The sequence below is a fragment of the Miniopterus schreibersii genome (genome assembly GCF_964146895.1).
Source record: "Miniopterus schreibersii genome assembly, chromosome: 17".
Lineage (NCBI taxonomy): Eukaryota > Metazoa > Chordata > Mammalia > Chiroptera > Miniopteridae > Miniopterus > Miniopterus schreibersii.
In genome coordinates, this window is record NC_138117.1 from 22033354 (window position 1) to 22047029 (window position 13676).

General features: G+C 40.4%; 1 protein-coding gene across 3 annotated transcripts in view; it reads left to right on the forward strand.

Moving 5' to 3' along the window:
- The window catches only part of NKAIN3 (sodium/potassium transporting ATPase interacting 3), a 369009-nt gene extending 356035 nt beyond the window's left edge, over window positions 1-12974 (forward strand). For 2 of the 3 annotated variants that reach the window (XM_081117407.1, XM_081117406.1), the window contains one exon: window positions 1434-12974. In XM_081117407.1, the coding sequence (XP_080973533.1) occupies window positions 1434-1487 (54 nt within the window). In that variant the 3' untranslated portion in view covers window positions 1488-12974. The remainder of the gene's footprint in view (window positions 1-1433) is intronic. The other variant, XM_081117404.1, reaches the window with a different exon arrangement.
- Window positions 12975-13676: the final 702 nt, after the last annotated feature.

A 13676-nucleotide genomic window follows, 5' to 3' on the forward strand; every position in this document is an offset into this window, starting at 1 on the left:
TGGGGATATAACATAAGTGTAAAATACAGTCTCTGCTGGTATGAGGCTCATAATTTAGTGGGAGGGAGAAAACTTACCTACCTGAGTGGAACAACCAGAGCACAATTAATTGTGAAGCTGAATGCCATTAGCTCCACATGGGGTGCAGCTGTTGCATAGGAGCTGCTATTAGCAGGATGAGAAAGCAAGGTGGCTGAGGTTGAAGGCGAAGTCTTCACAGAGGAGAAGAAATTTCAACTGAACCTCAAAGATGCATAGGATTTAGATCAGCTAAGACTTTTCTCATGAGAGATAAAGCAAGAGCAGAAGTACTCAATAAATATTTATTGAGTGCCAGCAATGTGACACATGCAGTGTTGAGGTTGATACTGTGCAAAGGTGCATAAGCCAGAACCCTTACTTTCCAAAGGCTACTGCCTAGTATAAAACCAGGAATATGCACAGACTCTTTGTCAAAGGTGTGGAGACCAGAATGCCTGGAGATGACAGTGTGTATTCCAGAGAAACCGAACAGATAGGATATGTATGTAAATCTAGGTGTAAATACCTGGGTCTGTATCTATGAAGAGAGGAGGGAAGGAAGAAGTGAAAGAAAGAAGGGAGGGAGGGAAAGTGGGAGGGAGGCAGATAACTGATAGACAGCGATTTTAAGGAATTTTCTCATGTGATTGTGGAGACCTGCAAGTCTGAAATCGGCAGGGAAAGCCGGCAGACTGGAGACCCGGGAAGAGTTGATGTTGCAGTCCTGAGTCCGAAGGCAGAATTCTGGAGGCAGAACTCCATCTTCCTCAGAGACTTCAGTCTTTGCTCTTAAGGCCTTCAACTGATTGACTAAAACCTGCCCACATTATGGCAGGAATCTGCTTTATTCAGTCTATTAATTTAAAAGTTAATTTTATCTAAAAAATACTTTCACCGCTATATCTAGACTGGTGTTAGGCCAAATATCTGGGTATTGTGGTCTAGCCAAATTGACACATAAAATTAACCATCAGAGGATGGGATGTATATGAGATCAACGGTCAGATGCTATGAAAGCCAGACGAGGATGATTCTTGAGCAGTCAACCAACAGGGTGCTGTGGGACGATCAGGCTAGGGCTGTATCTAGTAGATTGGAGACATACGACTACCCTGTCACCTTTACCCCACAGCAACCCAAGGCAATACCTTTACATCACTCCTCAGTTGCTATGTGGTTGGCACTTGTATCCCAAGAAACCAGTCCTGCACTCTGGTCCACGTCGGTGTGCATGCCCTAATTTGAGAAGCACGAAGCCCAGGCTTTTCTGTTCCTTGTTGCCACAGCCCTATACGCAGACAGTACAAGGCACACCCAAGCTATTCTGCATCTCAAACAGCCTGAATGATTAGGAAGGAAATTGAGTTTTCAGTTTTGAAGTCCTTTAAAGCAATACCTATTCTCTATTTTAGGTCGAAATAAGTAAGGACATCGACACTGAAATGCGGCTGCCGAACTTGACTTAGGAAGCAAAGCACCATTGACAGCTCCTCTCTGCATCAACATGTCTCACTTTCTTCCAGAGAATGGACTGCACCTCCCTCGTTTCCCACAGACCGCGGAGTTCTTTGGTCACAGCCCATGTATTATTAGCATTGTGCGCTAGATGAGTTGTAGGTGCTTGGGTGGGTATTTTTTAGTCATTTTCTTCTTATATGAATACTTGTAAATTGTAAAAAAAAAAATGGTTTTTAATTTTTTAATAGAATTTAACATGAGGCATGCAAAATGGGGGGAGGGGATGCTATGAAAACCACAGACAATTCTATAAGAAACATTGGTTCTTATTGTTGAGGTGTTAAGTCAGGACTGCTGACAACTGCACTTATCCTAGACCTGATGGATCTGGCTTTAGCAGACATTACTTGGGATTACTAGACAGGAAGTTAGATGCTGTGACAGCTGGCAAATGGGTACAAATAGTGGATCCAGCTTTCACACTGAGTATGGATCATTTTTTTCAACACCACAGGCCAAAACATGGAGCTCTCCTTTGTTCTCAGCTTCCCAAAACCCAGAATAATATTATGGCAATCTAGAATTTCAGATTCTTGCATATCTTGTTCTTCTTGTGTTCTGAAAGATATATATCATTAGGGTATGGAAGAGAGAAATGACAGTAAAACACTCTCCCCTTTTGAGGGAATATGGGTATCTCTAAGGGCCATATTTTCTACTCTTTTCCAAGTCCCCACACTGGTGTCAGACCTAAACCTACAGAGTGTAGGCATGTGGGACAGAAATCCCAACCATAACTTTGTAATCAGGAATACTGCTCTGAAGATATTCAAAAAGAGCATTAAAATGGTGTGGAATTATCTATAAGTACTTCTAAAGAAGATACTTATATTTGTCTCGCATCAGTCTTTCTTTCTCCTACACCATCCCAATAACCAAGAAATTAGTATCAGAAACACAATTTTTCATGGGGGAGGAAAAAAAAGATGTCTTGAAAACACACCATAGTTTTTTCTATTCATCTCTTTCAATTGCCAGTTCCCATGTCAAAATAAGTTTTGCTCACTTTGTATGAAAACCAAGATGAGGCCTCCTATAGGTCTCAAAATGGGGTATATATGCACAATTTAATCCAGCAATTGTTAACTTGGCCCATACATCTCTAAGAAGTCAGTCTATAAATCATCTAAAATTGTGCACAAATTTTTGTGTGTATAAAGGTTCGTTTTTTCTTCTTCTTAGTGGAGTCCACATATTTTATGGGACTCCATTAAGAATCAGAACTTACGCGACAAAGTCCGCCTTGGTTCCTCTCACTTCATGACAACCACGGTGGGCTTCATGGAAGCCTCTGAATTGTGCCCCTTCACTCAGCTGACTCCCACTGAATCCCATCACTTTTCATTCTACTGAATAAACTCAAATTCAAAATGAAGAGGAACTAGCAGGGATCTGAGAGATGGTCAAATCCAAGTCATTGTGCAGTTAAGGAAGCTGAAGCCTAGGGAACTATGGGGACTTGTCCAGAGCTCTGAATGTGTACAGAGGAGCAAGAGCTATGGCCAAAGGAAGGAGAACTTGGAAGGTACAAGGTGGGGTTTGGGTCCCAGGTCCACCACTGTGGCCTTGGACAGTGTTAGACATCTCAGCCCCGCAGTTTTTCTCATCTATAAAGTGAAACTATAATGCCTGCCTCCCAAGGGTGAGGTGAGGGTTCGATGCAAATGTAAAAATACTCTGTAAACTGTGAAGCACTCCACAACTGAGGAAGGTAGTCATTATTATAACGTCATAGCAATAAGTCGGTCCCTGTCTGGAGCTCTTGTTACTCACCCAAGTGCTGTGCAAAGCCCATGGAAACACCACTCTTCTACCTTTTCTAAAAAGTAGTCTGAAAAAATCACCCATGTTTAAGTGATTAGAAATAATGCAGGCCACAAATTACATTTCTTAATTAAAAAATAACTTTGAAATTCAAATTCCAAGACTAATATATATTATTATGGAGAAAGCTAATAGAACATTAAAAACATAGGAAATCAGAAGAATAAAATTAATATTTAAATATCTTAAACTGTCATTTTATTATTGCCCCATAGGCACAAACAAAACCTAGACAACATTGCACAAAATAGTACCATGTCGCTTTTGTTGCTGTTTTCTCTCCATGTCAGCTTGTACATTCTTCTGCAACGCACAGAGACGTAGACTTTGTCTAACTGCAAGTAACTGATTTGAGAAGGAATCCTTACATTAGCTATTCTTCAACGCAGGCAGCTACTTAACATGGTAACGTGTGTTTGGGTTTTTTAATCTTTCTTCATTTAAATAGTTAAGTTATAACTGTTTCAATCCCCAGTTTCAGGATTCCATAATGATAATTTGGAAGTTCCAGAAAATTTACCGCTCATCAGAAACAAGTTAGGTAGACCCCCCACTTCCTCGCTTGCCCACTTTTCTCCTACTCACCTCTCCTCTTCTGAGCTACTCTTTGGAGGTCCTGCCTACTTAAGACAAAGGGAAGAAAAGAGTGTAGAACTAACTGTGCAGTCACACTAGGTGGTCCCCGGGATCTGGGTGATCCTGATGCAGTACTGTCACCTGTCCTGTGCTGCTCCTTAAGAGAGAGCGTTTCCAGTTCTTGCAGCTTCTGCCTGTTTTAGGGAATCCACTCTGCACTGTGCATTGCGCACTAGGGCTTTCAACAAAGACATGTTCGCTATATCCATGTTCTCACCAAATCTTGGTTTCTCCGTATTGGAAGTGTGTGTGCAGTCAGAGGGACGAAGAATGGACAGATCTCTTAGCCTGTGCTCGTTAGCCAGGCTCCGGGTTTAAGTGCTCTCCTCACAAGTGACCCTGGTAAAGCTGAGACAGGTCATCCACTGCCCATGAGCCCCTAGGGCTCACTGGAGTGTAGAAGGGGAAAGTTAAAACCAATGTTATTTTCCTCTTTGAACCGCCTTGGGAGTGTGTCTTGTAGCCCCAAGCTGTGTCTTCTATCTTGTGTCAATGACCTATCCTTCCTTAAATGACTCCTGCTGACACTGTGTGGAGCCAAAGTTAAGCAGGCGAGTTATGGGGGGTGAGAGGCGTCTAGAGAATTCTCAGGGGACATGGGCTGTGTTACAGTCTATAGCAGAGAAATTTCAAACATCTCTTTTAGGAAAAGCTCTAAGCTAGCATGTCCCCAAGTATCTTAGCCTTCCACCTGCCACGTCGTATGAGCGTATGTGTCCCTGAAACAAAAGCGTATGTTCATACCACTCCAAATCTGAGACGCTGTTGGCGCACTTGTTTTGAAGATAACTTGACATGTTGCCCTAGCAAAATATTGACGTCTTTCTTTTTTTTTTCTTCAGAAAAATAAGCCCTGCTATTTTCTAAAGGGGAGGGGGGCAGGGCAGCCAGCTTCAAGAGGCTGGATCTAGCAAAATATAGCAAGGCTGCCATCTGTCTCACTTAATGAACGGGACACTCATGATTGAGAGGAATTTGTCTTCATTAGAACCAGCTAAAATGTACGTTGCAGAGCTGAGGAAAACCGTCATGGCTCTGCTAAATTGGGAATCAAATAAAAACCAAAATTGCTCTTTTCAATCTTTGCAAATTAGAAAGGAATCTTGCCAAGAATAAACACATCTTCATTTCAGACCAAAATATGGACTCACTATGAAATGAATATTCTGGCTGATTATTTCTTAAGGCAAACGCTCACTTATCATTTCTGAGATACTTCAGTGTGTAACTAGGAGAACTCTGACAGTTGATTAGAATTCAGTTGTTCTAATTCGACATTTTAGCCCAAGGTAGTAGCTGTTCTCATTGAATTTAAGTAGGAAAAGTACAAATAATTGATTTTTTTAAACTTAGAAACCTGAGTATCTGTGTGTTTTTTTTTAATTTCCTTTCCATTGAAGAGTCATCTGTAACCTTTGCTGGATAGAAGGCCTGTAAAAGCGTCTACAAGCTCTGTTCAGATAGTCATGATGAATAAGCCCACAGCTTAAGGGTGTTGTGCCCAAGAGCAGAACTAATGAAGGAAATTACTGCTCATGTAACTGCACAATGTGCAATGCAGAAAGGGAGTTGATCTATTTTAAATATTAGAAGAATGTATTTATTAGAAAGAACTGAAAAATTTTACAATTTTTGCATCTTTCTTAATGTCCTAAAAAGGCTGAATTTCTTTATAGTGGGCTAGGAAATGCCATTTCTAGTAGATAGGTAAAGCTTCTTAAATGTTGATATTTGTAGAAGAAATTGGTGTCAGGTAAAAAATGAATCATCCTCCTTGGACTTGCAAACGTATAAAGGGCAAGAATCATGTTAAATGCTACGTGTTTTTTAAAATGAAATAGTCAAAGAATCCAAAATATGCTGTGGCTTAAACTTGAGAGATAAATGGAGTTTAAAATTTTTAAAGAAATAGTATAGTAAGGAAAGAGTGGAGGGAGGAAAGGAGAGAGAAAAGAGAAAGAGAGGGAGGAGGGCAGGAGGAAGGAAAAATCCAAAACTGAAAGCCTACCTAACTTGGACATGGACATGTCAATTCTTAACTCAGAGGTGGTGTTCTTATTTCTTTCACTAAAAACATTGAGCCATTTTTCTTTCTTCTCCTGAGTTAAGTTTATAAAAACAGCTTAAAGAAAACAATGATCTATCTAGTTATGCTCATGTAATTTGCCTATATTAATTAGGATTAAGTTTACCTACAACTGGCCAAATTAAAAAAGAAAAATGGTAGTGGCTTAACTAATATAGAGGTCTGTATCTCTTTATATTTCAAAATTCTGGAGATAGTCCTCAAAGGACTGGATTTGGGCTCCCTAGAGACGGAGACCCAGGCTCCTCCTCTCTTGTTGCTTCATTGTGTGTCCTGACATTCTCAAAATCATAACATGAGTCCAGATGGCTGCTGAAGTTCCAGCCATTGCTTTTTCATTCCACACAAAAAGGAGTAAAAAGGGACAGAAGGATCCTTCTTTCATTTAAGGCCATGTTTCAGAAGGTGCTACTTCCACTTACATCCCATTAGCCCAGACTTGGTCCATTCCAAACTTAGCTGCAAGAAAACTGAGAATTATAGTCTTCATTCTTGGTGGTCTTGTGCCCATCTAAAAATCGGCCGCTTCGTTTCTTTGTAAGAATGGGAAATGTAGATTGAAGAATGCTTAGCCATCTCTGCTATACAGTTCAAACTAGTTGGCATGATTTTTTGGAATGTTTTCATCTAATTTAATGATAACACATTTTAGAAAAAATACATACATTCTTCAGTACTGTCAGGAATCATAGTCTCTGTGAAATGAGATTTCCTACCTCATCTTTCTACCTTTCCTCTTAGAAAGGAAGAAAAAAACCCATGGTGCAAGATCCTTCTGTGTTTCCACAATTCTGCAGAGTATATTTTAGCTTTCCTTTTCTGAAAATTGAATTTTAAATTCAAGAGTCAATCGAATGGATTGCTTGGTTCTCACTGATCTTCTACGAAAATAAATTAGTTCTTCTACAGTCAGAACTCTTTAACTTTTTTACTTTGGTAGCACCTTTTTCCTGAAACGATAATTAGTGTCATTAATTTATTTTTATTCAGTTCAATAAATATGGAATGGACCCTGATGCTTGGGGAGGTGGGGTAGGACAGATCAGTGAAAAGTATGTGATCCTTCCTTTCTGTTATTTTCTCTCAGAAAAAGTTCAACCTGTGTTTCCCTTCATCTGTTTTTCTTCAAGAACATATCTGTTTGAGTGGAATGGGTATTTTAAACTACTGATAGTCTGTTTCTCTAAAAATAATTGAATTGAGGGAAATCATAGAATTGTTTTGCAATCAGGTTTTATTATACATTCTCCCTAGGTTCTGTGTATGTGTGTGTGTGTGAGAGAGAGAGAGAAAGAGACAGAGTCAGAGACAGAGAGACAAAGAGAGAAACAGAGACAGTGAGACAGAGAAATCTTAAAATCTTCCAGATACTACTTATTAAAAATATCCCATGAAGTGTTTTCAGTCACTGAGCAATGTTGATTATATTCTCCTAACACCTTGGGCCTGCACATCTGGCAGTTGTCACTGATGCCTGAGATAAGATTGATTGATTTACTCATCTTGGGCACACACATCTATATACAAACTTCAACACTTGAATACGCCCTCTCTAAACACTCACTATGTTAAAATGTGCCATATGCCCGTTTCTCTAAATGATAAATAGAGTAAGATTATTTTATGGAATGAAAGTTTAAAGAAATAAGATGCCTAGTGCTATGTGTTATTTCTCTGCTGGATCAAACTGGAGTTGCAAAGGACCTCAGCAATTCATTTGCTCAGTTTACACAGGAGGACACTGAGGCTGGTAGCTGCAGTGGCTTGTTCCATGTCCCATGGGGCCTGCTATGCAACCCTTCAGTCCAGCCTCCTTTCCTCTTCATTTGGTGGCCATCAGCCCTGGTCATCAAGGCTCGGGACTGGAGGGAGACACCTGCTGTTGACTCCTCCCCTTCACCCTTCCTCCTCTTGGATATGAGCATCAGATGGTCAGATGGCCCTCTTCCAGTGGGCTCTTGTCGTGCCATTTTGTCTTCTCAGGGCAAATAAGAAATCCCAGACCTCAGATGACTGCTCTTTGCTTGCTTCCCAAACACAAAACAGCTCAGCACTGCCTGCCTTCTTCTGTCTTTACTCGTGGTCTAAACATTATCCACCTGCCCAACGCAAGCCTTCTCATGATGCTTTGTCAACCAGCAGGGACGGTTTATTTTCAATAGCTGGATGCCAGTCTCTTCTAAAGACTTTTGTCCCTGAGGAAGTGGTTTTGCAAATAATTGCTGAAATTCACTCTTTAACTGTCTCACATATTTTCATTTCTTTGAAACCTCTCTCTTAAAGGAAATTGCTCTCTTCTCCCTTTGGCTTCTTAAATCTATTTTAAACCTAAAACAGCAGTTTTACAAAATAGTTTACTTGGGTCACCTATGTAATATGAAACTGAGAGCAATTATTGCAATTATTCCTATTACATTCATATAGTGATAATACAAATGGAGTACTGTATGTGAATGTCAATTAGCTTTCCGATTCCTTCTTCAGAACTTGCCACATCTAGACTTTTTATTAGTATAAATTGTCGCATTGAACCCATTTATTCAATCAATACCTATAAATATTTATTTAGGTTCTTCTATGGCTTTTCATTTTTGCCACCACTCTAAATAAGAAAAATAGTTTTCTGTGCAAGGCATTTTTAGGAAAAATACAATGTGTAGAACACAAGTTAAATAACTTTAGCGAATGGAATTTGGGGCAATTCGTGTGGCATGCCTAGCTTGTTTTTATAGGGCAAACATAGCTCATCAATTACGTTTTATTTATTGCTTTTAAACCACTTGTTAAGTGAATTTTTTAAAAAGAATCAATTGATTGATCTTTGGATTTTTTTAATATTGCAAAGAAAGGCCATTGATGACAGAACTCAAATATCTGAAGTTCACCCAGAAATAGAAATCGCTTGGCCCTCTGTAAAGTGCTCTTTATGCTCCTAGGCCTGCAAAGTCTTTGCTCTCAAGTCTCTGAACTTGAGTCCCATTGGTCCCATTAATCTTTGTCAAGAAGGAAGTTTGCGGGAAGGGTCAAGAGGGCGAACTTTGGGTCTTGTTTTATTCTTTCCTCATTTGTTTTAGGGCCCATAGCCATCAGCCCTCTTTGATTTCATCCTGCCTGAGTTTCACATTTCCATACCTAGAAATATGGGCCACATGGTGATTGCAACCCCTTAAGAAAGTCAAGTTTTCATTAAAGGTTCCCTGCAAATCTATGATTCCAGGTAGAAAATACTGGCAACACAGAGCAGCATTAGCATCAGTGATAACTGTAACAAGATGATGTCTCATTCCCTTTAGAAGTCATAGGTGTCCCAATTTTATCCTGTTTAGTTCAAAGAAAATTTGGTGTTAACACTTCAAAATACTTTTAAGTCTTTAGGGGGAACTCTGAAGTGAAAAGTAGTAATTTTCAAATTAGTTCCTAAAGCAAAATGCCTGCCTCAGAACAACAAAGTTATTTCTCACGCTGTGGTAGAAATACAAAGGTGAGAACCCCCACCGAGACGCTGATCTGAAAACACTAAGGAATCTCTGCCATTGTGAGTAAAAAGACAAAAATAAAATTGTCTTCTCAGTTGTGCTTACCTTTCAAATTTTTCTGAGACTCCCTGTATGTGACAAGAACTCTGCTACAGGCAACCCCATCTATCCATACCAGAACTAAGAACCAAGACACAAAAAAGGCCTCTGCCCATCAGAATCAATTTGATAAAATCCACACTCTGAAACTCCTGGGGTTTTTCCATAGAAAAGCTCTTCAACCCTTTAAGTCCTATTTACATTTTTTTTTTTTTTTTTTAATCATCACCAGGGATACACTTTTTTCATTGATTCTAGAGAGAGAGAAAGGGAGAAAGAGAGAAACACTGATCGGTAGGTGCCCCAACAAGGGATTGAACCTGAGACCCTTCGGTGCACAGGATGACACTCCAACCACTGAGCCACATCGTCAGGACAAATCCTATTTACTCTTAATTTATTTACAATTCTAATTATCTTAATGACATGGTTTTCAATCACATGACAGATTATGAGCAGAAAATTAGAAAGGTAGGTAATGTTATACTCTAAGCAGAAATACAGACAATAGTTTAACATACTCAGACTAAAAGAACAGAGAGAGAAAAACAACTAATATAAAAAGCTCTAGCACGGTTATCCAGACACATTTAAGATGAGAGTCAATATACTTAGAGTCTGTGGGCAACATTGTATTGCTTCAGAGAAAAGCATTTTGTTCACATTATGGTGAATCCAGATTATCGATAAAAACATTTATTGTGAATTAGGAACAGGAACCCCTTACTCAAGATACTTTCTTCTTTCATATGTCTTAAAATAATATTAATTATTGATTTCTATTTAAATAAGACACTTTGCTGTTATCTACTGTAAAAATTCTCAAATAACCATATGGGTCTTCAGTGTCTACACTTTGAATGGGACCCTCTTCATGTGGCATCGCTGTGCCCAGCGAACCTGCACAGCATTATGCTGGCCCTGTGATCAAGGTGGAGACCTCTCCATCCAAAACGGTTAAAGTAAAGATGCTTAGATATTTACAAGGTTAAAGTATCAATAATACCAAAGATAGTCCCTGAACGTTCTGAGGAGGAGCCATGTTCTAGGGAGAAACTATCTCTGCAAGAAATGAGTAGATTTTCAAAATCGAGGGCCTTGGTACTTGTTTTCGGGAATTCTCTTCTATGATAAATTTTCCTCCACCTCTTTGTTGCCAAATTCTCTGTTCCGGTAGCACGCCCTGGTTTTTTCAGTTGCGAAGATATCGAACTCCTGGGATATTTCACAGCTAAGGGAGGCCTTTGCAGAAAGCATGAGAGTGGTGTACTTTTTCCACGGGAAGTAGTTACCCTCCTGCTGCATTCGCCAAAACAAACTGGCTTCCTGGTGCATTCCTGGCCTGTCATCACTGTAGAAAAGGACATCTCTTCTCTCAGTAGCAGCAGCTTGTATCACATTGGGACATGTAGTTTCTCCTTCATTCATGGATAAGCCTGATTTGTCTTTGGTGTGTAAAGCTGGCAATGCCCAGAAGATGCTACTACTAGTCCTGAAGTTTCTCTGCCTCTGGTTACCGTACTATCATTGGTAAAGCAGCTACACGGGTGAGAGGATTAGATGACTTCTTTCAAGACACGCCATGTGCCAGTATCCATTGGTGACAAACTATAGCTGCTGCTTCTTTTTACAAAACACCCTGCTGGGTGCCTACTATGTGTGAGGCACTCACTGTACAGGCCCTAGAGGTGCAAAGCAAAATCATAGGAATTTGCCCACAAGGAGCTCACAGCCCAGCTGTGAAGAGGAGTATTAACCTCCCACTCCTGAGCCAATGCCTGCACAGCCAGCCCCTGACGGGAGATGCTGGGCTTTCCTCATTCCAACTGCTGAGTCCCAGCAATCCCAGGGGGAGGGAGAGCCCATGCACATCTCCCTCTGTCTCCCTATGCACCCAACAAACACTGAGCATCCACTTTGTGCAAGAAGCCAGGGGAGTGACCAAAACAGATCGAATACACATCTTTGCCTTGAAAAATTTACAAAAGCAATCTTAGGAGTTTCAGGTGGTCAATAAATTGCTTCCCTTAGGTTCAGCCCCTGGATACTACACCTGTTCCCTCTATGAAACTGAAGTCTCACTAGATCATAGACTACAACACTCCTCTGCGGCGACATGTGCCATGTTTTTGTTGTGACTCTGTATGGAAGAGCAGATTGAGCCCCCTATTGCTCAGGACCTGAATAACAGGGGCCAGAACGGTAATCATCCATGTCAAACAAACCAAAGCAAGTCTGAAGGACCTCTGAATATGCATTAAAATAGCAAGTGTAAGCTCCTAACAGTCAAAAGCAATCCTGGCCACTACGTGCTTCAGTGGTATCAACAAACATTCTCTAGTTACATCTGTGGTGACCTGAGAGGGGTGCCATAGGGCTGGTTTGTTGGGTCAGTGTTTAAACAAACAAAACTCAGAGCAGACTGGTAAGGGGAAGCAAAAGCAATGCTAAAAGCCGTCCCCACACAACTATGGCATAATCGCAAAGGTTACACAACACAATTATTTCTTTGGTATTATTTCTCATGAACTATATATTATTATTATTTATTATTGTTGAAAGCATGATCACAGTATTTAAATGGAGAGAATGCCTCTAAGTCTCTTTGTTGCTGTGACCAACAGAATGGAAGTTAGTTTACGCTCACGTTTGTAATACCAACTCTGCCCTCCGATGGAAAATACTGGAAGTACCTGAAGCATTTCATTCTTTTTCAATGGCAAGGATCTGCTGGCAAGGACAGAAAGATAAGGACATTGCACCTCCTGTCGATTTCTACCTGTTTTTAACCTTTAACATTTTTACCAGCAGAAGTCATTAAAAATAGTTTCAGTCTTGAACAATTCTTAGATTGCTTGCCAACCAAGACGCATCTCAATTTTGACACTGCAACTTAATGTAAAAATCTTGAATGATATTTTGTACCACTCCGAATTTCTACTGCCCCCTAACACTGTGTAGTGTCGTCACTGTGTATTAACTTCTTTTCTACAGATTTTTGACCTACCAGGTGAATTAATTTAAAAAGTCAAATCCTTTTAGGAACCATCCTATCTGATGTCGGTAGCCTATGAAAAATGAAAGTCTCTTTTCTTACGCAAGCTAGTAACAAGACCTGTTTTCACAATTCCTTTTTACATTTTTTGTGCACATAATACTTGTATATTGTACTCATATCCTAAAGTGACCAGAAAGTGTTATTTAATATAAACTGCATACATTTTTTTATGTCGCGATGGACCCTTTGATTCTGGGTGCATTTACAGAAAGTTAGCAGGATAGTATCCTTTTCAATTAAGAATAAAAATGTACGTTGACGTAAAAGGTGACTACTGTTTTTAATGTTTTCCGCATTAGAGTATGCACTTATTACACTAACCTTGGAAAAGGCATGCACCTTGAAGCTCCCTCGTTCTTCAGATTTCAGGGGTTACCCCTCTACTTCATGCACAAATTAAAGTTAAGTCTCAGGCTACATGTCTAGAGGAAGCCCAGCGTCTTCCCACGAATTTCGGAGCAGCCCTGCGGAGGTCCAGGTGCTCCGCGATGCACCCAGCTGTGCCTGCGTAGGCCCCGTGCAGACAGCCGCTCCGGCTGCTCGGCCAGCGCGCTCCCATCACTGCTTCTCGCCCCCCAGCTCACGCAGGGCAACCTCTTCCCAAAACAGGAGTTTGGGCTCTCTTTATTTCCCAAGCAAGGCTGAAAGAAACTTTTGTAACTAATAAATATTACTAAGATTTGATGATAAATAAAGGGATTACATCAGGGAAAGAAAATCTTGAAAGCACCTCCCAGATACCCATGGGCTGAAGTCATTCTGAATTCACCTTCACAGGGGGTCTTCATCAGCCCCTCTTCTTAACCTCCTGCGTCACCCCACGACCCTACCAAGGCTACAACATTACCAAGCCAAAGGTTTTCAGCCAGTGTGCCACGGCACACCAGTGCATCCCAAGAATTTTTAAAACATGCAGTTCTTGACTATTTCGTCAGGGTCACTGACCTCTTTTCCCTTA